Source organism: Triturus cristatus, chromosome 4_1 (genome assembly GCF_964204655.1).
Source record: "Triturus cristatus chromosome 4_1, aTriCri1.1, whole genome shotgun sequence".
Lineage (NCBI taxonomy): Eukaryota > Metazoa > Chordata > Amphibia > Caudata > Salamandridae > Triturus > Triturus cristatus.
The window spans coordinates 77671515-77695489 of record NC_140585.1 but is presented as its reverse complement, the minus strand read 5'-3'; the positions used below and the strand labels follow the sequence as shown (position 1 = coordinate 77695489).

Here is a 23975-nt window from a genome sequence, read left to right as displayed (position 1 = left end):
TCCTCTGCAACACGAGTCAGATATCAACGCACGCTCTTTAAGTCTGATTTATGACCAAGGTACGATCACATCAACAATTTAAACTTCCAACAAGGATTACAAACCTACATGTTTTGTTGATGTGATTTTTTATCAGTATGTGCAGTGAAAAGCTTGCCTCCTAGTTTGCTAAAAGCGTTCCTCTATGCTTCCTTTTATAAGCACTGGGGTAGAATGTGGCGAAACTGCTTGATTGGCTGACTTTGAAGCAGAGGAATTGGGTTTGTGTCTTGGCTGCAGGTTCAACATCCTGTGAATCTGGGCAAGTTGTGGCTTGTTTTATACTTGCAATGTTTGCTGCTTTTCGGCCTAAACCTGCATGGACCATAGACGGATCGAGGGTATACCTAAACGGTTCAGAATGCAGCAGTCATGGTGAAATGAGGACTACAGAAAAAAATATATATATATCTTTTTATTTGTTGCAAAGATTTTGCAATTAAAACATTATGCACCCAGGTAATTCACACACACACCTCGAGCCATTCTACACGTCTAAAGGCTCAGGCTTCATGCTTTTTTACTTCGCTCTCAGCCATGATAAACAGCAGAGGTGCTGCTATTAAGCATGGCTAAAAGGCATTAAGATTAGACATGCTGATAGCTTCGGTTTCCCGAGATCTATTGGCGTGGCTAATGCTCGTTTAATAAACTAAGGAGTCCCGTTTTTGCATTTCTGAATGTGGGATGCAGGTGCAAGACATGCCACCATCTCTGAGAGCACTGGGACTGATCGACTCCACCTTGCAATTTTTGATTTGGATACTTTGTCATTCTCGAAACGTATGTACAATGATGAACCTGTGGGCCCGATTCACAGAACTAACTTAAGATAAAATCCTAAACTTACTACTTTTGGTATTCACAGAAGACATTTAGTAGTAGTAAAGTTAGGATGTTGTCTTAAATCTGTCTTAAGTCTGTCTTAAGTCTGTCTTAAGTCTGTCTTAAGTCTGTCTTAAGTCTGTCCTATGTCTGTCCTAAGTCTGTCCTAAGTTTGTCTTAAGTTTGTCTTAAGTCTGTCTTAAGTCTATCTTAAGTCTGTCATAAGTCTGTCTTAAGTTTGTCTTAAGTCTGTCTTAAGTCTGTCTTAAGTCTTAAGTTTGTCTTGAGTCTGTCCTAAGTCTGTCCTAAATCTGTCTTAAGTTTGTCTTAAGTCTGTCTTAAGTCTGTCTTTTTGTTTTGTTATTATTTTTTTTTTAAATTATTTTTATTAAAACATTTTGTTGAATAACATTGATCTGTACTTACATTTTCACTGCTTGATGTTACATCGTTACAGTCAATTAATACAAGTTTTCACTTTTGCGCACACAAGCCTCCACTAGTATCACACGTCTTCATCCGAGTCGCTGAAGTCTGTCTTAAGTCTGTCCTAAGTTTGTCTTAAATTTGGCTTAAGTTTGTCTTAAGTCTGTCTTAAGTCTGTCTTAAGTCAAACTTAATACAAAATCCTAACTTTACTACTACTTAATGCATTCTGTGAATACCAAAAGTAGTAAGTTCAGGATTTTGTCTTAAGTGAGTTCTGTGAATCGGGCCCTGTGTGTTTAATGTGTGGGTGGTTCGGTGTAGGGGGTGGGTATTTGGAAGGGCTACAGAGAGTTTAATGTTGGTGATTGTGTTCACCGAAAGATGTTCTGTTTAACCTTTATATATGTGTAGGAAGGTGGATATCTGACTATGGTTACCCCCAACTTTTTGCCTAGTGTCTAGCTGGTTTTTCGACTTAGTTGGCCTGAGATCCTGCCATTCAGGGTCTCAAGCTGTCTGCTCTCTCTTTAAAATGGACTCCATGTACCCTAGGTACATACCCAATTGGTAAGGATCACCTTATTGGACCCTGTACAGTGTACCCTAGGTACCCAGGGCATAGGTGCACCCTAGGCCTACCAGGGGCTGCAGCATGTATTATGCCACTCCTGGCCTGGCCTTACAATCAGACACAACTGGCTGATCACTCAGCTGGGGCAGGGTCGTGTAATCACCCCTTGCTTAGATATAGTATACCTATATCTACACTCACAATAGACACATGTGTACCTATCAGCCACTCCTATGGCAGGCCTTAACAATCCTGGAGGCAGAGTGCTTGGTAACATGTGAGATGGTGCTCTAGCATGAGCTGAGCCTGTCTGCAGCTTTCGGAACCATGTCCTCATAGCTGTTCTATGATATCGCCTACCATATACTCTTAAGTACCTTATAATCTTACACGGTTATGGTAACTATGGTTTGGCTTTATCAAAACATGTCGTGTAAGGTGTCTAACACTTTGGAATAATACCCCCATACCATTGCTGGTGATGAGGATATTATTCCTCCCTTCTAGAGGGAGAGACATGTTAAAATCCTACTTTGCTGTTTAACTCTGACCAAAGCCTCAGCATCACAAAATGGATGCTGCTGCCACAGACACGAGTCTGACCTCCTGCAGCTGGGAGCCCTCCCAGCCAGGGAGGCCTGGACAATAGATTTCCTGCTTGGGGAGGTGCTAACACCTCCCCAGACAGACTTTAGTGTATTGGGGCAGGGAGGGCCGAAAGGAATGAGACATGCCTGGGGCACACAAGGTGCTCCATGCATAGTCCAGTTCAAACCGGTGCTGGGGCACTCCAGCCCCAGCTCTGGCGCGAAACTGGACAAAGGAAAGGGGGTGTAGCCACCCCCCTTCCTGGTCCCGCCCATAGGAGGGACCTTGCAGGTAGCCCAGCCCACTAGCCTAGTATATTAGCAGGTAGCTGAGCCCTGCAGAATTGGATTATCCTGAAAACCTGCAACTTGAACAGAAACTCTGGACCTTCGACATTCGACTACGGAAGAAGACTGAAGAATCTCCCTTGTGGCCAAGGAGTGGCCACCCTGTGCAAACAGGCACCATCAAGCGACCTGCCGTTTGCTTTGCGTAAGATCTACGAGGAACCGACTGCAGAGCCCGACCAGCGCCTTGACTTCCAGACTTCTCCGACCCTGATCCACATCCACAGCAAAGCTGAGATCCATGGAGGCGACGAGAGACGTGGGACCGGCTACCTGGGAAAATTGGCTACTAGCTTCCAGCGCAGTTTCTGAGGCATCCTCGAAGTTGTGCTCTAGGGATTGAGAAGCCCCAACCCCGAGCACCATCTGCACCGAAGATCAGCCCTCCACACTCCACGAGTTCTGCGCGGGGCCCTTCTGCATTTTCCTGCTCGACGCGTCTGTCCGATTGCTTGCCCGTTGGCTAGTGACCTCTGCGACGACGAACCCTTGACTTTTCACCACTGGTTTGGCTCCTCCAGACTGGCCCTTGCTTCCCTGCGAAAGAGAAGCACCTCAGGCCTTCCTGGTCTGCAACAGGAGCGAATCCTTCATCCTGCGTGGGTTGCGCTTACCAAGGCTTGTTGAGTCCGATATCAACTTCGATGCCGCCGACAGCAAGAGCCTTCGTGGGTAGCTCGGCTCCTGCTTCTGGTTGTCCTCAATGCCTCCTGGTACCCGTGGCTGCTGTGACAAGCTTCACCTCTGCACCTGCATCTTCACGACATCGCCTAGTTCCTTCCTTGTTCCTTCCCGGCTCCTGGCTGGTGACCTAGACTCTGTCCCCTCTGCTTGCAGGTATACTTCTTCTTGATTCCATCCATGGAATCCACCGGGCACTCTTCACTAACTGCCTGTCAGCATCTTTCTTCAGGCATCCATAGGAGTCGACGAGGAAACTCGACGCAAGTTCACCCCTATGCACCCGCAGCCCGTGGGCTAGGTAACTTGAGTACTCCGGTGCTCACAAGGGTATTGACTATCCTAGTGTCTAGTTTCCAAGTCTCTAACTCCTAGTTCCTTCCGAAGTGTCCTAAAACTCTTCATTTCTAAATACTACTATTTCTATTGACTTTAACGCATTACGCGTGAGTGTTTCCACTCTGCACCTGAATCCCGTGGGCCTCCCACTTCCTGACTGTTGGTAGTGTAGTGTAGCCCCAGCGATTCCCTAGGCCTAGGCCTATCCTATTTCCGTGACAGTGGTCCTTATACCACTTACTTAGTATATGGTTTGCGTGGTCCCTAGGGCCTAACTGTATTACTTACCTGTGTGACTTAATGTATGCTTAAATAAGACTGTGTTGTACTTACCTCTAATCTCATAAAGAGTGCTGAGGGTTTGACTAGAATAAATACACTTTATTTTATATATATATCTGTTGTGGTGTCCTTTCATTTGGTATTCAAGGGATTATATATGGTATCACAGCTGGCTTCACATGCCATTCAGAGTTTAGCCTAAGACTGCTCTTGTCCATGCTACCACTAGGATAGCTGGTCTATAAGGTTGACTTTACAACCAATCACCATAAGGGTTGTTTGGACTGATACAAGGTGTAAACTAGAACTAGTGACATCATATATCAGGCCAACTTCTCACATATGGCATAATGAATCAAATAAACACCATTGAAAAGTAATTGACTATGTTGGTCTCTACATACATTTAAGTGATGCACTCTTTTACCAAGAAATTAGTTCAAGCAAAAATCTGAACTGGTCTGTGCACACCGAGCAGACTGTTGGACGGTGGACGGTGTGTAGGTCAGCTCTTCTCACCTGGACACAAGTTTGCACCTCCCAGCAGGATGGAAAGGCATGTTGATGGGCTTCCCAAGATACAGACCGTGACGTCAGACAATGTGAATCCTAAAAACAGAATACATCAGTTATTTTAGAGTCATGAACACGCTCTTCTTTACCGTAGTACCTTTTGAAAGCATAAACATCTTTCAAAAACACCAACTTCAGAACTGTCAAAATGATGGCCGTCCATACATCTACATAAAAAGTTCTCGACCTGCACCTAACCCACTATCAAGCACTCGTCATCAGATAAGCTAGGAAGGAAAGTAGACAAGTAATTTAGCCCAGTAAATTATATAGGACGTGATTCTGACTGTGTTGAGGAATTTCATTTCAGAAGAAAATGTTTGCATGGATATATTTCTGTGCTGCCCCTGTTATTGGTAGGCCGCGTGTTGCTGTACATTGTGCTGTTGCAAGTGTGGTGGCATTAGAGGGTGCTACATTGTTGGGGGTGCTGTCCATGGTGTTCTTATTGAGGTGCACCCATGGTGTGTGTTAGTGGGTGCTGTACTTCTGAATGTGCTCCCTTTGCTGTGGTGTTAGGGGGTTCTGGTTGGCTCTGGATGCTCATTATTTTGTGTGGGTGCTGTGTTGGTGCAGGGCTCGTGTTCAGTGCTGCTGAACCTGTTGTCCATGGTCATATGAAGAGCTGTGCTGCTGCAGGTGCTGACAATGGAGGTGGACAGTGCTCTGCTCATGTGGGGCTTTAACAATAGGAATACTATGGTTATATCCCTCATGTAAGGGGTGCTAGGCTACACAAGGGGATGTCCAAGGTGTTAGTGGTGCCTTGCAGCACAAGGGGCTGTCCAAGGTGTTAGTGGTTCTGTGCGACACAATTTGTTGTTTGTGTGTTGCTTTGATACTAGATGTGCACTCCATGTTGTTAGGGGTGTAGTGCTACTAGAGGTACTTGTATAATCAACTTCCAGGCGCATGTGTGCAGCGTCAGTGGTTCAGAGACACCTTATCACACACCTCCAGTGCTGAGCACTCACAACCTGCTGAAGCTTCTCTATTAGTCTTATTACATGCATATAAATGCTGGACTCACTCACAGACAATGAGCAAACTTTTTTTAACACAAACTTTATTGCATTTTCATCAAATTAGATATTACAGGAGAATTACTTTTTAATGAGCAAGTTAGTGCAGGAAATCAAAACAATAGGATATGCATACAGTGCCAAGGGTGTGTCATTTAATCTCAGTCACAGTCATGCCAAGATGGAAAAAAAAAACAATTATATAATATAACCAACTCCCCACTCGGATCCCAAAACAATCAAAAAGTCACCAAGGAGCTGTTCTATCCATTGTCAGGGGAGACGTGCATGTGCGTGTGTGTTAAAGTCTGGATACGGACCAGTAGATTTGTTGGTGCTGGAACCTCTGCAGCATACAGTTCCACAAGGGCGCAATTAGCACTTGACCCATATGCCATAGTATCACATCAGGGATCTGAGCCTTGTGCTTTTAAGCCCCCAATATCATATCCCATTCCATATCCCTTTCCATGGAGATGGGCATTTTACGCAGACCCCTGTATTCCTCTCACCTGAGGGCTGCACTTTCTGCAAGACCCCAACGATGGACATCCTCCTGCCAGTCCTCCACCCCTGGGGCAGATGGGCAATTCCGGTGTTTAGTTAGGAGGCGGTTCACTAGTAGTGACGCTAGATTCGTGAATCGCATTCCCACCTTGGATCCTCTAGGTCTCATGTACAGCCCAATATACCCTGTTCTAAGTTATCCAAATTTGCGTGTGTAGGAAGCTGTAGCAGAGGCTAAATTAGACAAGTACCAACAGCTCACTTTGGGGTAGTGTGGGTGAGCAGTTAGGCTTATGACTTAGAGATCCTAGTACCCTAGATCCTAGCGGGCCCATATAGAACAAATACAGGTCGTGTGGGAGTTATTTCTCTCAGATCTACAAGTATCTTTATGGGTTACCTTTTTCTTTGCTATTTTTATGACCCACTCGGTGACTCAAATCAGACCAATTAGATAAGTATAAAAAAGGTATACTTATATTTTATTTTGTAGATTCAAGCAGGACTTGGCACAGGCAAGTAAGAAATACTTTCAAATTCTAAAGCTGTACACAGAAATGCAATTGTGGTTTGAATTGGAATTGTTTACAGGTTTGGATACATTTCAGAACAGTTTAAAATACAGCCAGATTTCTTTTGATTACTTTTGAATTACTTTTCAGTTACTTTCAGGACTTGAGGTGATATGCTGAGATATCACACACTGGATGTTGCCAAGTAAGTACGACAGTTCTTAAATTAAAACACAGTTACTTTCTTTTCATACAAAACAGTAGATCAACACTGACATTTTTTAGGAACAAAACTCGTAACATTGGTTCTTATAGGAAAAAGATTGTTAACGGTTCTCAGGTAAGTTAACGACTTACGAGAAGTAGTTTTGGGCGTTAGGACCAAAGTTCCTCAACGTCCAGTTAGGCACTCAAATTGCACCACCAGGGGCACTAGGGCGGCCGGGTGTAGAGTGCAGGGACCCAATGTTAGCCAGTGGCGTTAAGTGGGTTTCCGGTCAGGGACTGCTTGCGAGCCGGACACTTGGCTGTAGGAGCAGAGCTCCTGGGGTAGGGATCAGCACTTCAGGGGTCAACAATCAGCACCGGAGCTGCACCACCATCGGCATAGGATGGCCGGATGCAGAGTGCAAAGGAAACGTCAGGGACCCTGTGGATTCCAATGGAGATCTCCAGTATGGAAAAGATGCTGCAGGCTCGGTCAGGGAGGCTTTCTAGTGAACCCTGCTAGAGGGGTGCCCTACCTAGGTCACAGGCAGTAGATCGTAGGCATGGCACACAGGGCTGTGTGTTATGTCGACTCTTCCTTGCACCAAAACACGGAGCCTGCAATAGCAGTGTGTGAGTGTTAAGGAACAGGGCCTCTAAGGGCGGCAAAATAGGTGCTGCAGCCCTTTGAGGCCTTCCCTGGTCACAGTGCCCTTGGTACTCATGATGAGAAACAGTGTTTACAGCACATGCTGTAGATTGCATGCCATTACAACGGGAACCATTACATCACAAGTCGTTACAACGACTTGCTGTAGGAGGCAAAAGGTGTTGGATTTACAATCCAACACCTCCCCTGCTGTTGCACAAACTGGAGAAGGAATATAATAAATTATACTATTCCTAAGTCCAGCGCGCCCCCATAGCATAGTTGTAACGACTTGCCATGTAATGGGTTGCATTGTAACAACACGGTTGTGGGAACTGAGGAAAAGGTTATATAATATGAACATGAGTGCAGAATTTTTTTTTTAAATCCACCTGACTTTGTACAACGTTTTTTGAGGAATTTTCCTTGCACGTTCTGAAAAAACTTCACAAAATTGCTGCTGAAATACATCAGGATACTGGAGACTGGACTTGGTCAGGTTGGGTTGGAAACTATTAGTGATAGCCTTGGTTATAGGAGGGATTATTTTAGGGTGCTGTCTATGTGTCAGTTGTCTTCCCATGTGTTGCAGTATGCTCCTTTCAGCCTGCAAGCCCCCTTCAGTTTCTGTTCCACAACAGAATATGCTTATGCTGCAAGAAGAAGAAATATGGGATTTTATGAACATTAATGTTAGTGCCCTCACAGATTAGCCTTCTTACATAAACCCATTTGTTTCTTATTTTCTCTGTTAACAATCCTATAATGGAGAATATCTGAAAATGAAGTACTGTCATATTATGAGGGGCTAAATCAAATTATCTATTATTGATGCTATAGGTTAGTGATAGCAGGCAATTGGTAAATGTTGAACTCATGATCTAGGACCATTTGAGGAAAAGGTTATATAATATAAACATGAGTGCAGACATTTTTTATATCCACCTGACTTTGTACAACGTTGTTTGAGTAATTTTCCTTGCACGTTCTAACAGAATATTTGCACTTTGCTAATCATTTGTATTTCTCTGAGATGGAAAGTCATGCGGGTCTTTTTCCATTCAATTTGCAAATAAGCAATGGCTTGTGATACCCTATCTTGAAAATGTAGTGTGGTTATCTATTCTTTTTGTATGTATAACTGGAAGGAAGTTGAATGGATTAGGGGGTGGGAAGTGAAGGCACTGGCGTAGCTAGGGGGGGGCGAGGGGGGCGGTCCGCCCCAGGCGGCACAATTTTGGGGGTGGCCGCGCGGCACTGGTCGCCTGTTGCGGCCGTGGCGGCCTTTATAATTTATTTTGGTACACTGTGTCCCCAAATAAATTATAACGGACGCCGCGGCCGCAACCGATCACCAGTGCCGCGCGTGCGGGCGCGACCCAGTTTGAAAGTGTGCGCTGAGCGCACTTAGCACTTACCAGCCTCCAGGGCCGTCAATCACTCTTGTAGCGCGAGCGCTACCAATGACGGCCCTGGGCAACGTAAAAAAAAAACATGAATTTAGTTTGGCCAGCCCTGCCCTCGCGATGAGAACGGCGTAGCAGTGATGCGTCACGCGCTTCACGCTACGCGCTCTCGCGCTCATTCTGGCCTGGGGGCAGTCTGCTGATATCTGGGTGATGTGATGGCGCTGGAGACAGGTCTGGCGGCTAAAGAAGTTCGAACCAACCTCGCCCCTGCCTGCCATAGAGACCCTGGAAGTGGAACGAGTCACGAGTGAGGTAAGAGAAGAGTTTTCTTACAGGGCTTTAAGTGTGATGAAAAAACTAGGGGGGGGGTGTCTCACAAAGGGGGGTGGCCGATTTAATTAAGGACGTGGCTTTAAAACACTTACCCTTAGCATAGTGTGCCGCCTGACTTGTATTTTGCTGTTTGTCATTGCATTCAGCTATGTGATACAAGAAGTAACACCATACCTACAACCATATTGCCAGCACTCCCTTCTTTGATAACCGTTGCTGGCATATTTTTCAGTTTTTTCCCCATGCATAGAGCGAAAGAAAAAAAACAGACTGGTAGTTTGCAAACTACTGGGGGTCTCTCTTGCCATCTCAATAGAGGACGCACTCTTACTACGTCATCACAAGGCCTTTCCCCCTCTACCTTTGCTTCTGCCTCCCTTAGGTGGGTGCTGCTTCTCTCTGCATAGTGGGCTGTTATCAGGACTTCCACAAAGCATGTGAACAGTGTGATCACCAATACAAAAGTCTTCACTGGCTATTCGCACAACAGCTGTTTTCTAAGTTTTGGTCGTAAACCTGGAGGACAACTAGATTTTTAAATATATATATATTTATTTATTTTCTTTTATTCCCAGTGATGCTTTGGATAAAGTAGCCCCAAGAGAAATCTTGTCATAGCTTCAGAACGAGCCATTTTGTGTTTTCAGACAGATATCGAGTTGTGAGAAATCTGGCATGGGAGGTGGGGTACAGGCAGCCACAGTCTCTTGTACCCAGAGGGAGTTGTGCTGTGGATGCCTACATGTTGCCGCCCTTCAGATATTTACATGCTCCCCAGAGATCTGAAGCAGAGCACACTTCTTTCACTTATTCCAGAAATAGGGATGCTCTAGTTTGTATCATTGCTGCTTTCGGATCATCGCTGCAATTACTGCCCAAGTGATGAATAATGTAAATAAAACTGATTCATTTTTATTTTTTTGATACCTACGACCAGGCCCGGTTCTAGAGGGTGGGCCAGGCCCACCCAAGGATTGCCCTGGCCCACCCTAGGCCATTGTGAACTGGAAAATGAGCGTTTTTCATGATAATCCGATGATCCGAATGTCTCACAGTGTCTTGAAGCCCCATTGTGCCCTGCTGCTCTCTTTTTGAATTGCAAGCGCAGCAACATTGTGGTATTATCACCAGGGCTTTAAGTGTAAGCTTTTTCAATATTATATGTAACAAGCCATAGTTGCAGCTTAGTTATCTTATGCAACTAATAACCATTGACAAAGCCAATAGTCCTGACTTGTTGTAGGCTAGAATAGTAGTATAGAAGGTTAATATGCCTGCAAAGCACATCATGTAATATGCAGATGACAGATTTTTTTTTATGTAGTTGGGTAAGGTTACTGCTTTGAACACCGATCCTTTTGTTACTTGCAGTTCATACATAGTAAACCTTTTAATATAGCACAGTGAGCTATTTAGGATATGTGACTGCTACAACTTTTAACCCTCACTGACTCATGCAACACATCTTGTACACTGATTTACACGCTTGCATGATTTTTTTTCAATCTGTATGTTATGTAAATCGCTCTGACACTGCATAGGGATGTGTAGCATTATAAAAGAAAGTAAAATAGTGCTATTTAAATTGTGTGTAAATACTGGGACCGACCAACACATCTGAGATACTTACAGTTCATGCACTTACATAAAGGGGCCTAACAAAGTCAAAAGCATGCCTCTCTTAAGTACCTGTGAAGAGATAACCAGCTGTGTGCTTTTGTTTCCCTCCGTTGTATTTACATTTAAATGTGAAGTTCCAGGCCACTCGATCAAAAGGAGGCCTAAAGGCCCCTTAACTTGCCCTTTATCGTTGTTCCAGCTGGAGATAAATATGAAAAAAAAACCTTGCTGCCTGCACGTTGCTGCTGGGAATGAAAAGCAGACAATGTGCAGGTGCTGCTGAACTTGTCTAGGAGTCTGAAAATTACACCTGGACAAGTTCAGCATATTTCTGTGGGGCCAACTTCTTGGCAGGGTGGACAGCGTTCACCCTGTGAAAATAATGGGTGGACGCTGTGCACCCCGGAATTGTGCCCTGGTTGGTGTCTTTCAGTGGCTGCATGGTTGTTTCAGTCCGAGTCCTGGCGATTCACAAATAGAAACTTACCTAGACTTTTACTTGCTCATCTACTAATGTAACAGACAGGCTAAAACCCTGAGTAGGAACCAAATGGCTATCTATACATCATCCTGAGCAGTAGTTAATGCAAAATTAATTCACACAAGCTTTTGGATTTTGGAGTGTATTTTTATCCAAGGCGAGGGGTTAGTCGACCAGTGGCTCTGACAATTTCTTTTGGTCATAGAAGTCAAGGTGTTTGAAAGAATGACAAGCTGGGACGTGTGCAAGCCTTGCAGTTCTTTACTTGACACATTATTATTATTTTACTGTTCTTGTAGACTTTTAACACTGTTGGTTACCATGAAAGTAATGTGAAAACAAAATCGCAGAAAAATGTAATGTTTCTGGTTTCTTCTGAATATTCAAGGAGTGCCGCAGCGCTGGAGCAGTTTGTCCCGGGTCTTGGATAGAGTTGAACATGCTCCCATGGCTCCTACAGCTGTGTTTGAGGATTGTGATGATAATGCGTCGCCCCTCCCTGTTTTTTAGCTTTGGGCCCCCGGGCAGGCTGTGCACCATGTGTGTTCTGAGGCTGCTATGAAGGAGAGATGCACTATTAAAAGCTGTTTTTGGGTCCCAGGAGCACACGTTTTTTCATTCCCTGGAGTTGGTTGCTAGTGCTTAAAGTAATGACAGGGCGCGACACCTGGTTGTTGCCTTTGGGCCACCAGAGTGGGCTTTGTATCTGGTCTGTGTTGGCAAGGTGGAGCTGACTGACCCCTTTGTGCTGCGTTTAGTTCTAAGGGCACACAGTGAGTCATTCCCTGTGAATAATTAATTTGCTGTTTTTGAAAGACAAAGAATCACAGGCTTTGACACTGTTACATTGGTTTTGGGTCCCCAGACCACATCACGTTTGTGCAGGTCCCCACTGCTTTAATGGAGGGACCATGATGTATGGTCATTTAATGTAAATGTGATGTATTTGTATAGCGCGCAGCTACCCGGAGGCATCCTGGCGCTTGTACTCATACCGCTGTGGAACCCTTCCTGCTTTTTCCTATGAGATGTCCACTCCTGGGCACCCCAAGGTGAAAGCCAGGCATCATTTGCGCTGTGGGGGCCGTTGTAGAGATTAAGCAAGCTATTGCCCAGAGTTGCAGAGTGGGTGGGACCCATGATCAGAATAGGCACCAAGGCGAGAATTATCGGGTCCGGGGAAATTGAGCCCAAGAGCCGCCGAGGCGGGAATTGAACCCTGGTCCAGGCCAGACCTCTGCATCAGGGTCTGCCGCTCTAACCATTGAGCCACACTTCTCCACTGTCAGCTGTAGATGATGGATCCCTGAACAGTGTCATGTATGTGCATGTTTGCATTGTGCTGAGGGGATTACCAGGTAATTGTTTACGCAGCTCTCTGAAGGATGGCACATGCGGTTTTTCTGAGTCCCCAGATGGATCATGCAGTCTGTGTATTCTCTTTTGTACTGCCAGTCACTGGTCTATTCAACTGTGTAGCCTTGGACCGCGTCATGTATGTGCATGTGATTTGCTTGATCGAGGTAACTATTAGCGGCAATACTATGTGTCTCTCGGACCTCTTTCAAGTGCTCGCCCTCCTTTTTCCCCAGCACCCCCCCCCCGCCTCTCCAGGGGCGGCAATCTGAGGGATAGCCCCGGGCGCCACAAGCTCTAGCTACGCCTCTGAGTGAAGGGGTGTAGGCAGACGTGTTTAAAGTATAGTATAAATATGAAAGGAGAATTCTGTGTGATCATTCATTACCTACATGGAATAGCTTTTTCCTTGTGGGTCTTGCATCCGTTCAAGCTTGAATAAACCAAATGTTTTACCTCTGACTCCCTGTACTCCTTTTGATTTAAAGTGGACAAGAGGTGCGTATTCTCATGACGACCGCGTTGCAATGGCATGCGATCTGAAGCATGTATTGTAAAGACATATATTCATCCATGATATTTTTTACAAGGGGCTTACCCGTGGTAAGAGATGTGCCAATTGTGGTTACAAGGTGCAGCTTTGGGAAAGAACACAGGCCTTGAGAACCTGATTGGTAGGAACCCAGGGCACACCAAGTCAAAGTGCATCATGTGTCAGGCAAAAAGTGGGGGGTAACCATGCCAAAAAGGGGCCCTTTCCCACAGCCTGCCCCATGACCTTGCCTGTTGATTCCGGCTATTCCCCCCCAGTAGCTTGAAAGTTGTTGACAAGACCACAGCATATGAATCAGGTCTGCCCCATGCACAGAGCAAGGGGACACATCAAGGATGCCTTGGGGTTCATCTGGTTGATTTTGTGTGGTTTTAAATATGCTCTGTGTAGTATAGCAAATTGAATGAATTTGAATCTTGAGTTGCAAGATACTTTTATGGGGTATTGTAGTATGCATGCACACTCCTTTTCTGAGAGTTCCCATGCCAAATCTTTCTCCAACCGACATTTCAAGGAAGCGAGTGATGCCATGAGGTGTTTCCGGAGTCCCTTGTACAGCAATCACACCAAGTGCCGACCGTGCCCCATCGTGTGCAGCACCCGGAGGAGTTTGTGGATCAAGAACTCCTGTCTGTCCGCCTCCCAATATTTATGCACATATCAAAGGATACTAGCATGAGTGAAGAATAGGGAGTCGGAGAGACTATGAGGGTGTATAAAATCCTCGTGGGTCATTAGGGAGCCACTTGTAACTAACTCTCCCACCATAGTGGCCCCAACTTGTTCCTAGAGTATTAGTCTAGATCTCGTTAGAGTGCCTGAGGTGGTAGGGAGACCTCGCAGGAGAATATTAGGTTCATGAGGCTCCCAGATGACACATATCTCTTTGGTAGTTTCCAGTACGTCAGCGCAGTGCGCAATAGCAATGTCAGTGTGGCCAGCGAAAGGGCATCAGGGCATAGCAATATATGTAACTGGCCCCGCTCTAGCTGAGCCTCAGTGTGGATCTATTTCGGTTATGACCAGCCAGCGAGCCAACATGCCAACCACTGCAGCAGCCCAGTGTAGGAAATTGCCTCTTTTGGACAGAGTTAGCCCCAACTTTTTGTCTAGAAAATGATGTAACTTCGACTGGAAGTTTGCATGGTCCCTTCCAACCAGGTCCCTTGTGCCAGAGCTATTTCCCTAAACTGGGCCTTTTGTTTCCCACTTGGCACAACTTCAGCACCCCTGGTACATGTGGCATTGGCACTGAAGAGGGATCCCAACAGTAGCAACATGAATTGTACCACCCTAGGGTCCCCTCACCAATGCCATGCTCACTGCCATTGCAGCTGTGAGCATTGGTGCAGACAAAACCAAAGAGTAGACATGGCACACATCCATGTGTGCCATGCCCACAGACACTGCAGGGGATATAGGTAAGACACCCCTCAGGCAGGCCTTATAGCCCTAAGGCAGGGTGCACCATATCTCCTGTGAGGACAAATCTACCAGAGTAGATATGCCCCTGCAATATCCATATCAATTATTGGATATTGTAGGTGAAACGGGAAGCCATAGGGAATACATGGGCTAGACACTCGCCATTACGAGTTCCCCAGCTCCATGATGGTTTCACTGTATTATGGAATGATTGGTACTGAATATCTAATCTTAATAAACCAGCACTGATTTCAGTAATTCTAACTGTGATTATTACATTTATTGTGATTTTCTCGTATTGCAAAATGTATTTACCTTGTACTCGGAATTCTTGGTCTAAATATTTAAATAAAAAGAAGTACTACTTTTCTAATTTGGTCTCGACTTCCCTCATTGACTGTATCATTTATTATTATTATTATTATTATTATTATGCAATTTTTTAAGCACGCAAATACCCCTGGGTCTCTCGGCGCCGAGGACTGTGACCAGGTAGGTGAGCACGCTGGTTTATTGGTTGAAGAGCCAAGTCTTTAATTGCTTCCTGAAGGTGAGAAGGGATGGGCTGGTCTTTATGTGGAGGGGGAGTTTGTTCCAGAGTTTAGTGGTGGCAGACAGAAAAGATCTGTCGCCCCATGATGCTTTTTTTGTGCGGGGGACGATGAGAAGATTGGCTGTAGAGGAGCGTAGTAGTCTGGGGGGATATATGGACGAAGTGATTGTATGAGGAAGATGGGTCCGATGGAATGGGTAGCCTTGTAGGCGAGGCAAAGGGCCTTGAACTTGGTTCTGCTTCTGACCGGGAGCCAATGGAGTTGACGTACCACATTAGAGATAGGTTGAAATTTGGGAGTGCCTGTCAGGAGCCTTGCTGCAGTGTTTTGCACCAGTTGGAGTTTGTTAAGAACTCTTTCTTGGGCATTAATAAGTAGGCTATTACAATAGTCTACTTTGGACATGACAAGTGTGCTGATAAGGGTCTTAGCGTTTGTGATTGGAACATATGGGAGAAGTTTCTTTATGATTTTGATGGTGTAGAAGGCTGAGGAGACCACTGCATTAGCATGGTGCATAAACGAGAGCTTGGTGTCGAAGATGACTCCGAGGTTTCTCACTTTAGTGACAGGTGAAGGGGGAGGTCCCAGGTCTGCTGGCCACCAGAGAGGGGACCAGGCGGAAGAGAGATTACCAAAGATCATCACCTCCGTCTTGCTGGAGTTCAGTTTAAGGCAGTTGTTTGCCATCCAGGAGCTTATGGCCAGCATTCCCTGCTGGAAGTTGGCTGCCACTTTAGCTCCGTCGTTATGGACCGCTAGCACAAGTTGAGTATCATCGGCGTATGATGTTAGGGTCAAGCTGTGGGATTTAATGACCCTCGCCAAGTCGGACACATAAATATTGAACAAGGTCGGGCTTAGCGAGGATCCCTGTGGTACACCGCAAGGGAGGGTGAAAGGGGGGGAGGTGAAATTGCCCAGTGTGAGGAAAGAGGCGAGGAGAGTCCTGGCCAAATGAGAGATGCCTAGGGTGGTGACACGGTCTATCAAGGTGGCATGGTCGACCGTGTCGAATGCCGCAGAAAGATCGAGCAGGATGAGAACGGCAGCTCCTCCTGCATCCAAAATCTTTTTAATTTCATCGGATGCTTTGATGAGGGCAGTTTCCGTGCCGTGTCCCTTTCTAAAGCCGAATTGTATGTCATCTAGTAAGTGATTTTCGTCGATGAAGTGTGCTAGTTGAGTGTTCATAACTTTCTCGACGATTTTAGCTGGTAGGGGCAGACATGCGATAGGTCTATAGCTAGATGTGTCGGCTGGGTCAAGGTTTGTCTTTTTTATAGGAGGTTTAATGACTGTCTTTTTCCAGATGGACGGGTAGACACCCGTTTTGAACATAGAATTGAATATGTCGGCTAGATTGGAGCCTGTGACGTCGGGAATGAGTTTGAGGGTGGTCGGGGGGCAAGGGTCGTCTGGTGATCCAGATTTGGTTGACGAGAGGAGGTGGGAGATGAGATCAGGGGAGACATCATTGAAATTCTCAAAGCACGGGGGATGAGGTGTATTAATGAGGGTAGATTCCCGGAGACCGGGGGGGGCTGTAAATTGATTGGTATCTACCTTATTATTATTGGGTGAGTTGTTTGAAGTAAAGTTGTCATATATGGTGGTGACTTTCTCTTGGAAATATAAAGACAATGAGTTGCAGAGGGTCTGGGAGGCAGGGATGGGAGGAGATACTCCTTGTCCTGATAACTTGGAGACAACCTGAAAAAGTTGCTTAACAGAATCTTGTGCGGATTCAATTTGGTTACGGTAGAAGTTGCTTTTTGCCGCGATCAGAAGGTGTTTGTAATTGGCAAGTGTCTGTTTGTAGAGGGTTTTTTGGACAGGATCGTAATTTAGACGCAAACGACGTTCTTGATGTCTGCATTTTTGTTTCTCACGCCTGAGGGAATCACTGAACCAGGGGGCGGAGACCATGATCCTGTTGGTAGATCTTTGTTTGGTGGGGACAACTAGATTGACTGCGTCACTAATCCACTGTGTATAGTGAATGGCGGCTAGATCAGGGTAATTGGGTGGAAGGTCAGGCTGGGAGGCAAGTAAGGATGAGTGGAACTTGAGGGGGTCAGTGTTGCTCCAAGCTTTGAACTGTCTAGGTGGTGTGGGGTTGGAAAGTGGGGGAGGGGTAGTTTTAGTATGGATATCAAAAAGAACTGCGTGATGGTCTGTCCAAGTCAGAGGGAGGATATTACCTAGGACAAGGTGTTGGTGATTAGAGAAAAGTCCATCTATAGTATGTCCAGCGGAGTGTGTGGGGGAGGCGACAATTTGTGTGAGGCCCACCGCTTCGATTTCGGATAGAAGTGCTGATGTATCATGGTCATCATGTGATTCGAGGTGAAAATTAAAATCTCCTAAAATGGAGAAGTTGTTTTCGCCTGCTACTGATTCGAGTAAACAGTCCATGGAGGCTAGAAACTCTGATCGTGAGCCAGGGGGACGGTATAGTAAGATGCCTTTGAAAGGAGGGAAATGGGAGACTGAGATCGTGAAGCTGCAAGCTTCGCAGGTGTTTGTGGGGATTGAGGCCGTCCTAATAAAATAGTATTCCCGGTAGATGAGTGCAAGCCCTCCACCTTTTTTACCAGGTCTATCGAATCTGCAGACGGAAACACCATCTGGTGTCGCTGTGCAGAAGTCGGGGCCAGATGAAGGGTCACCCCAGCGTTCTGAATTTCGTATTTATGTTTTGGGAGGGATCGGGCGTTGATAAGGGCGGAGTGAATGTTAGTATGTGATAAGGGGACGGAGGGAGGGAATGAGGGGGGGTGTGGAGGGTCTAGTGAAAAGGAACAGTCGGGACAGCAGGTGAAGGGATGAGGGACTGAGCTGTCAGGATTGAAGATGAGGCAGTTCTGCGGGAAGTTGCAAAAGGGGACTGTTATGTTTTTTAGCTGTTCTGATGAATAGGTTAGTAGTGTGTTAGGAGGTTTTCTATTAGGTGGGCCAGGGGAAGTGGCCCTAGGCCCGGTACCGGCGCGGACGGGCGCAGACGGGCTTGCCTTCGGCGCGCCGGCGCCGCGCGTCCGCTGCGCGTCAGAAAAGGCCTGCTGTTTTATAGTCTGATGGGGTCAGAACAACTGGCCTGCTGACCTGAGCTCTGGTTGCAGACGGAAGTAGTAATCACTTCCGGTGCGCGTTTAATTTCTACCTTCCCTCCACATCAATCTGAATAATTCAATGGTGGACCGGGGAAGTGAAAGCCTTAAGGTGAGAACGAAAATAATTCACGTGCAGTTTAAAACAGTTAAAAAGTGACAATGTTTGATCAAGTGTCGGCGCAGTGAGCATAAATGGCAATTAGGTGAGGAAGCAATCGCGGGAGCCCTTTGCTAGGCGCTCCACGGAGGAATCGAATTGCGTGAGTTACCTTTAGTCAGAGCATCCACTGCGCGTCTGAAAAGGCCTGCTGTTTTATAGTCTGATGGGGGCAGAACAACTGGCCTGCTGACCTGAGCTCTGGTTGCAGACGGAAGTAGTAATCACTTCCGGTGCGCGTTTAATTTCTACCTTCCCTCCACATCAATCTGAATAATTCAGCGGTGGACCGGGGAAGTGAAAGCCTTAAGGTGAGAACGAAAATAATTCACATGCAGTTTAAAACAGTTAAAAAGTGACAATGTTTGATCAAGTGTCGGCGCAGTGAGCATGAATGGCAATTAGGTGAGGAAGCAATCGCGGGAGCCCTTTGCTAGGCGCTCCACGGAGGATTCGAATTGCGTGAGTTACCTTTAGTCAGAGCATCCACTGCGCGTCTGAAAAGGCAGGCTTTTTATAGTCTGATGGGGGCAGAACAACTGGCCTGCTGACCTGAGCGCTGGTTGCAGACGGAAGTAGTAATCACTTCCGGTGCGCGTTTAATTTCTACCTTCCCTCCACATCAATCTGAATAATTCAGTGGTGGACCGGGGAAGTGAAAGCCTTAAGGTGAGAACGAAAATAATTCACGTGCAGTTTAAAACAGTTAAAAAGTGACAATGTTTGATCAAGTGTCGGCGCAGTGAGCATGAATGGCAATTAGGTGAGGAAGCAATCGCGGGAGCCCTTTGCCAGGCGCTCCACGGAGGAATCGAATTGCGTGAGTTACCTTTAGTCAGAGCATCCACGCTTATTTGCTCTGTGAGTACAACAAAGGCTTAGCACTACCATTTGATAAGCCTAACTGTTCTTCTACACTATAACAAAATAGTGTTAGTTTGATCTCCTTTTGCCTCTGTAAACCAGTAAGGGTTTCCTTGACCTCCCTGCACAGTGTACCCCATTGTGTTGCACTATATAGAGAGGTGGGCTTTCTACACCCAGCTCTGCAATAGGCTTTGAAGTCTGGGGTCATCATTCCTCCCCTTTCTGTTTGCACTGGTAGTTTTGGTAGGCTGACTCTGAGGCACCCCTGTCCCCATGCCAGGTCAATCAGTATAGCATTCAATAGCTTAAACACCATGGCCGCACCACACTTTTTTTGGAGTGCATATGCTTTTACAACGTAAAAATGTAAGCCTTACCATGCAGTGTATTTATATATATAAACAATGTATTTGTGGGAGGAGATCCCCTAGCCCCAAACGTACCTCAAATTTGTGTTAAAGGGATACGTTGTAAAGGCAGATGCGTTCTAAATACATGTGTGGTAAAAAATGCACAGGCTTGGTAGCATCATCATTTTTGCAAAGGCCAGCCATCCAGCCATAGAAAGGGGTAAAGTAACCTTGAAGGCCACCTGAGATTTCAGTGCTGTAATCGTACGTGTTAGATTGCCTTCCAATAAATCAGGGACGTCTCTGAATACTTGAACCCCAAGATACCAAAAGGTGCAAGGGGCCACTGGAGTCATAGAATCGCTGAAATGGAGTGTGGGCTCCACATACGTGCTGGCAAAGGACTAAGCACATGATTTGTCCACATTTATGCAGAGGCCTTTCTAAAGCTGGACAACAATTGGGCCATCTCTCCCTGAGCCTTCCGAATATCTTTGAAATACAAGATCTTAGCATCATCATAGAGTTTTATAGTATATACTGCATTGCCTATGGGGATCTCCGGTGACCTGCCTTCTGTCGAATCCTTTGAGCTTTGGGTTCAATTGCCAGTATGAAAAGAAGAGGAGAAAGGGGACAACCCTGTCTTGTGCCCCGCCATACCGGGTAGGTATCGGATATTTATGGACCTGTTCAAGCTTTAGCCGTGGGAGCAGTACATAGCAGTTTAACCCATTTAATGTAGGCAAATGGTATCCTAAATTAGGTCCGGGACACTATCTTGAAATCCCTGCTCAGGGAATCGAAACTTTGTCAAACATCCAAGGAGAGGCATCCGCAAACAGGTAAAGGTCCCAGCTTGAATCCGTTATCTTGAAGAGTCACTGAATAGTAAAGGAGGTTATTCGGCAAGGAACAAACCAACACTGGTCAATATGTGTCAGTTGGTGGAGCAACGGGAGCAATCTTCAAGCCAGGATCTTGCTAACTATTTTATATTCGGTGTTTAGTATCGACTGTGGGCAATACGAGGATAACTCCCTCGGGAGCTTCCCTGGTTTTAGCAAGGATGTCACTAGCACCTCTCTAGTAGAAGAGGGGAGAATCCCCGTGTCAAGGGATGTGTTGTAATCTTTTTCTAGATGTGGGACTAGCTTAGTGGAGTATGTGGAATAGAACTCCACTGGAAGTCCTTCAGACCCTGGCATTTTATTGCATGCCAGCTCCTTCAGAGCCCCTCTGATTTCTTTCGTCGTGATAGGAGCAGATAAATCCTCCCTGTCAGCTACCTGTACCCTTGGAATTCTCACCCGCTGGAGAATTCCAAGGGTCGGGAGGAAGGTATGCCGAGTATAACTCTGTGTAATAGTCGCGGAATGCTGTGTTGATCCCGATTTGAGTTACCTTTGTGACCAAGGCTAGAGTATTAACCACCAGAATCGATGTGGGGGAGAGATCCGGATGTATTAGGTGCACCAGTAGTGCACCCATTTTACTGCCTCAGTGTGCACCTTCTGTGTATACATCGTATGGTCCACCACTCGGAGGCATTCTAGTAATTCCACATACTGTACCCTGGCTTCCTGTAACTGAGACGCTATGTCAGTATTATCGATCAATGCCATCACAAGTTGTCTCAGGGAGTCCTCTACACAGGATTTCCTTCCTAGCCCCCACCATTGTGTTGATGGCGGGTGCCCCGGATGCTCACCTCTCCTTCCACCATGGGCGAGGAAGCAGTGCCAGTATTTTCTGAGAAGTATGTGTCAATGGCAGTTGCCAGGGTGTCCCATAATACCACATCCTCTAAAAGGCGGGGCTGGGGTCTCCAAGTGGGAATTGGAGCTGGTACACGGCCGGAAGAAAGTGTGCTCTCTAGGGGATTATGATCCGCTATGGTCATACCCAGGTAGATGGCATGGGTAACGCTCTACTGGAGATGTGCTGGGTGGAGGAATCGGTCCAATCTTTAGTGTAGTGCATGTGAATGTGAATAAAATGAATCCTCCCTCATGCTCTCATTGCGACCACACTATACATTGAACAGCCTCCAACTGTTCACCCATTGTTTCAACATTAGGACTTGGTGTTCCAGCACGGCGCCCAGTAGTGGGGGGTGTGACCTATTGAGAAAGACATCTGGTACAGCATTGAAATCCCCACCCAGTACCCACGGATAAGGGGCCCAGTCTGCTAATACTGCTGAAAAATGTGTGTAAAAGGCTTAATGATCTGTATTAGGCACATAAATACACACTAGCATGATAGCCTTTCCAGCTAAAGTGCCCCTGTACAGCACATAGTGACCCTGTGTGCCTATCCTGGAGTCTTGGACCCCAAATAGCATTCTTTCCAAGATCGCCACCTCCTGTGAGTTCGCCGAATAAGACGTGAAAGAGTTGCCCTCGCCATCGCTTGTGCAGTTTGGTAGCCTCAGAGGCAACAAGATGTGTTTTCTGGAAAAAAGTGATTTGTGCTTGAGGTCAATGCAATTGGACCAGTATTCTTTGTCTCTTTTTGTATGGATTCAATATCCCGCACATTCCTGTACCTGTGGAATTGCATACATGGCATGGCTTGAAGCACACCACAGAACTACCCCCTTATCATCATTCCAGTTGCCACAATCAAACAGATCAAAACATTTCCCCAATACTCGGTCCAGTTTTCTCTGTTGTTCAACCAAGCCTGAAAAAAGATAATTTTAATACAATACAAATATTGTAAATTAGGTGCACCTGCTATAGGGGAGTGAGCATCCAAACCAGCAAAAGATGTTGCTGCTACGCAACATGGACTAGAGAACAATCAATCAATCAATCAGGAGTTGGTAAAGCGTGCTACTCACCCATGAGGGTCTCAAGGCGCTGTGGGAGGAAAAGTGGGGCTGCTCCGGTCAGTCGAAAAGCCAGGTCTTGAGAGCCCATCTGAAGGTGTTCAGGGTTGGAGAGCGTCTCAGTTCTACTGGGAGAGTGTTCCATGCTGTATCTGCGGTGTAGGAGAAAGCTCTCCCTCCAGCTCTGCTTCTGTGGATGCGGGGGACCTCTGCCAGGGCGAGGTCGGCTGAGCGGAGGTTTCTCTTGGGTGCATGGAAACTCATTCAGTTGTTCAGGTATTTGGGTCTGATGTTGTTGAGGGATTTGTAGGCGTGTGTGAGTAGTTTGTAGGTGACCCTCTTATCGATGGGGAGCCAGTGGAGTTCTCGCAGGTGCGGAGTCATATGTTCGTGGCGCGGTATCCCTAGGATGAGCCTGGCGGCCGCGTTTTGGATGGTTTGGAGCTTGCGTAGTAGGGATTTGTTGATTTCGGCGTAGAGGGTGTTGCCATAGTCGAGCCTGCTAGTGATGAGTGCGTGGGTGACAGTCCTTCTGCAGTCTGGGGGGATCCACTTGAAGGTTTTTCATAGGATCTGAAGGCAGTTGAAACTGGCAGAGAAGATAGCATTGATTTGGTGGTTCATGGAGAAGGAGGAGTCGAGGATTATGCCGAGGTTCCGAGCGTGGTCTGTCGGGTGGGTGGGAGCCCGAGGGCCGGAGGCCACCAGGAGTTGCTCCAGACGGAGGGGCAGGGTCCGAAGATGAGAACTTCTGTCTTTTCAGAGTTGAGTTTGAGGCAGCTGTCCTTCATCCAGGTGGCCACGTTTCTCATTCCTTCCTGGAAGCTGAGTCTAGTGTCTTCCGGGTTCTTGGTGAGGGAGAGGATGAGCTGGGTGTCGTCGGCGTAGGATATGATGCTGAGCCCGTGCTGCCTGACGTTGGCGGGGATGGGGGCCATGTAGATGTTGAATAGAGTCGGGCTCAGAGAAGATCCTTGGGGAACTCCGCAGATGATGTCGGTGGGTTCGGAGAGGAAAGGGGGGAGCATGACACTCTGTCTTCTGCCGGAGAGGAAGGATCAGATCCAGTTGAGGGTGTCCCCCTGAATTCTCGCTTTGTGGTGCCTGGTGGTTAGTGTTCAGTGTGAGACGGGTTCAAAGGCTGCGGAGAGGTTCAGGAGGATGAGGGCTGCGGTGTGGCCCTGGTCGAGCAGCATGCGGATGTCGTCTGAGGTGGCGAGCAGGGCTGTCTCAGTGCTGTGGTTGCTGCGGAAACTGGATTGGGAGGGGTCCAGGATGCAGTTATCTTCGATGAAGGTGGTCAGTTGGGCATTCACGAGCCTTTCTGTGACTTTGACAGCGAAGGGGAGG

General features: G+C 46.6%; 1 protein-coding gene across 1 annotated transcript in view; it reads right to left on the bottom strand.

Annotated features, from left to right (window-relative positions):
• The window catches only part of LOC146839571 (carnosine synthase 1-like), a 464396-nt gene that overhangs the window by 312249 nt on the left and 128172 nt on the right, over positions 1 to 23975 (bottom strand). Inside the window, exon 4 of the mRNA XM_085650354.1 lies at positions 4621 to 4710. Coding sequence (XP_085506480.1) covers positions 4621 to 4710 — 90 coding nt within the window. The remainder of the gene's footprint in view (positions 1 to 4620; positions 4711 to 23975) is intronic.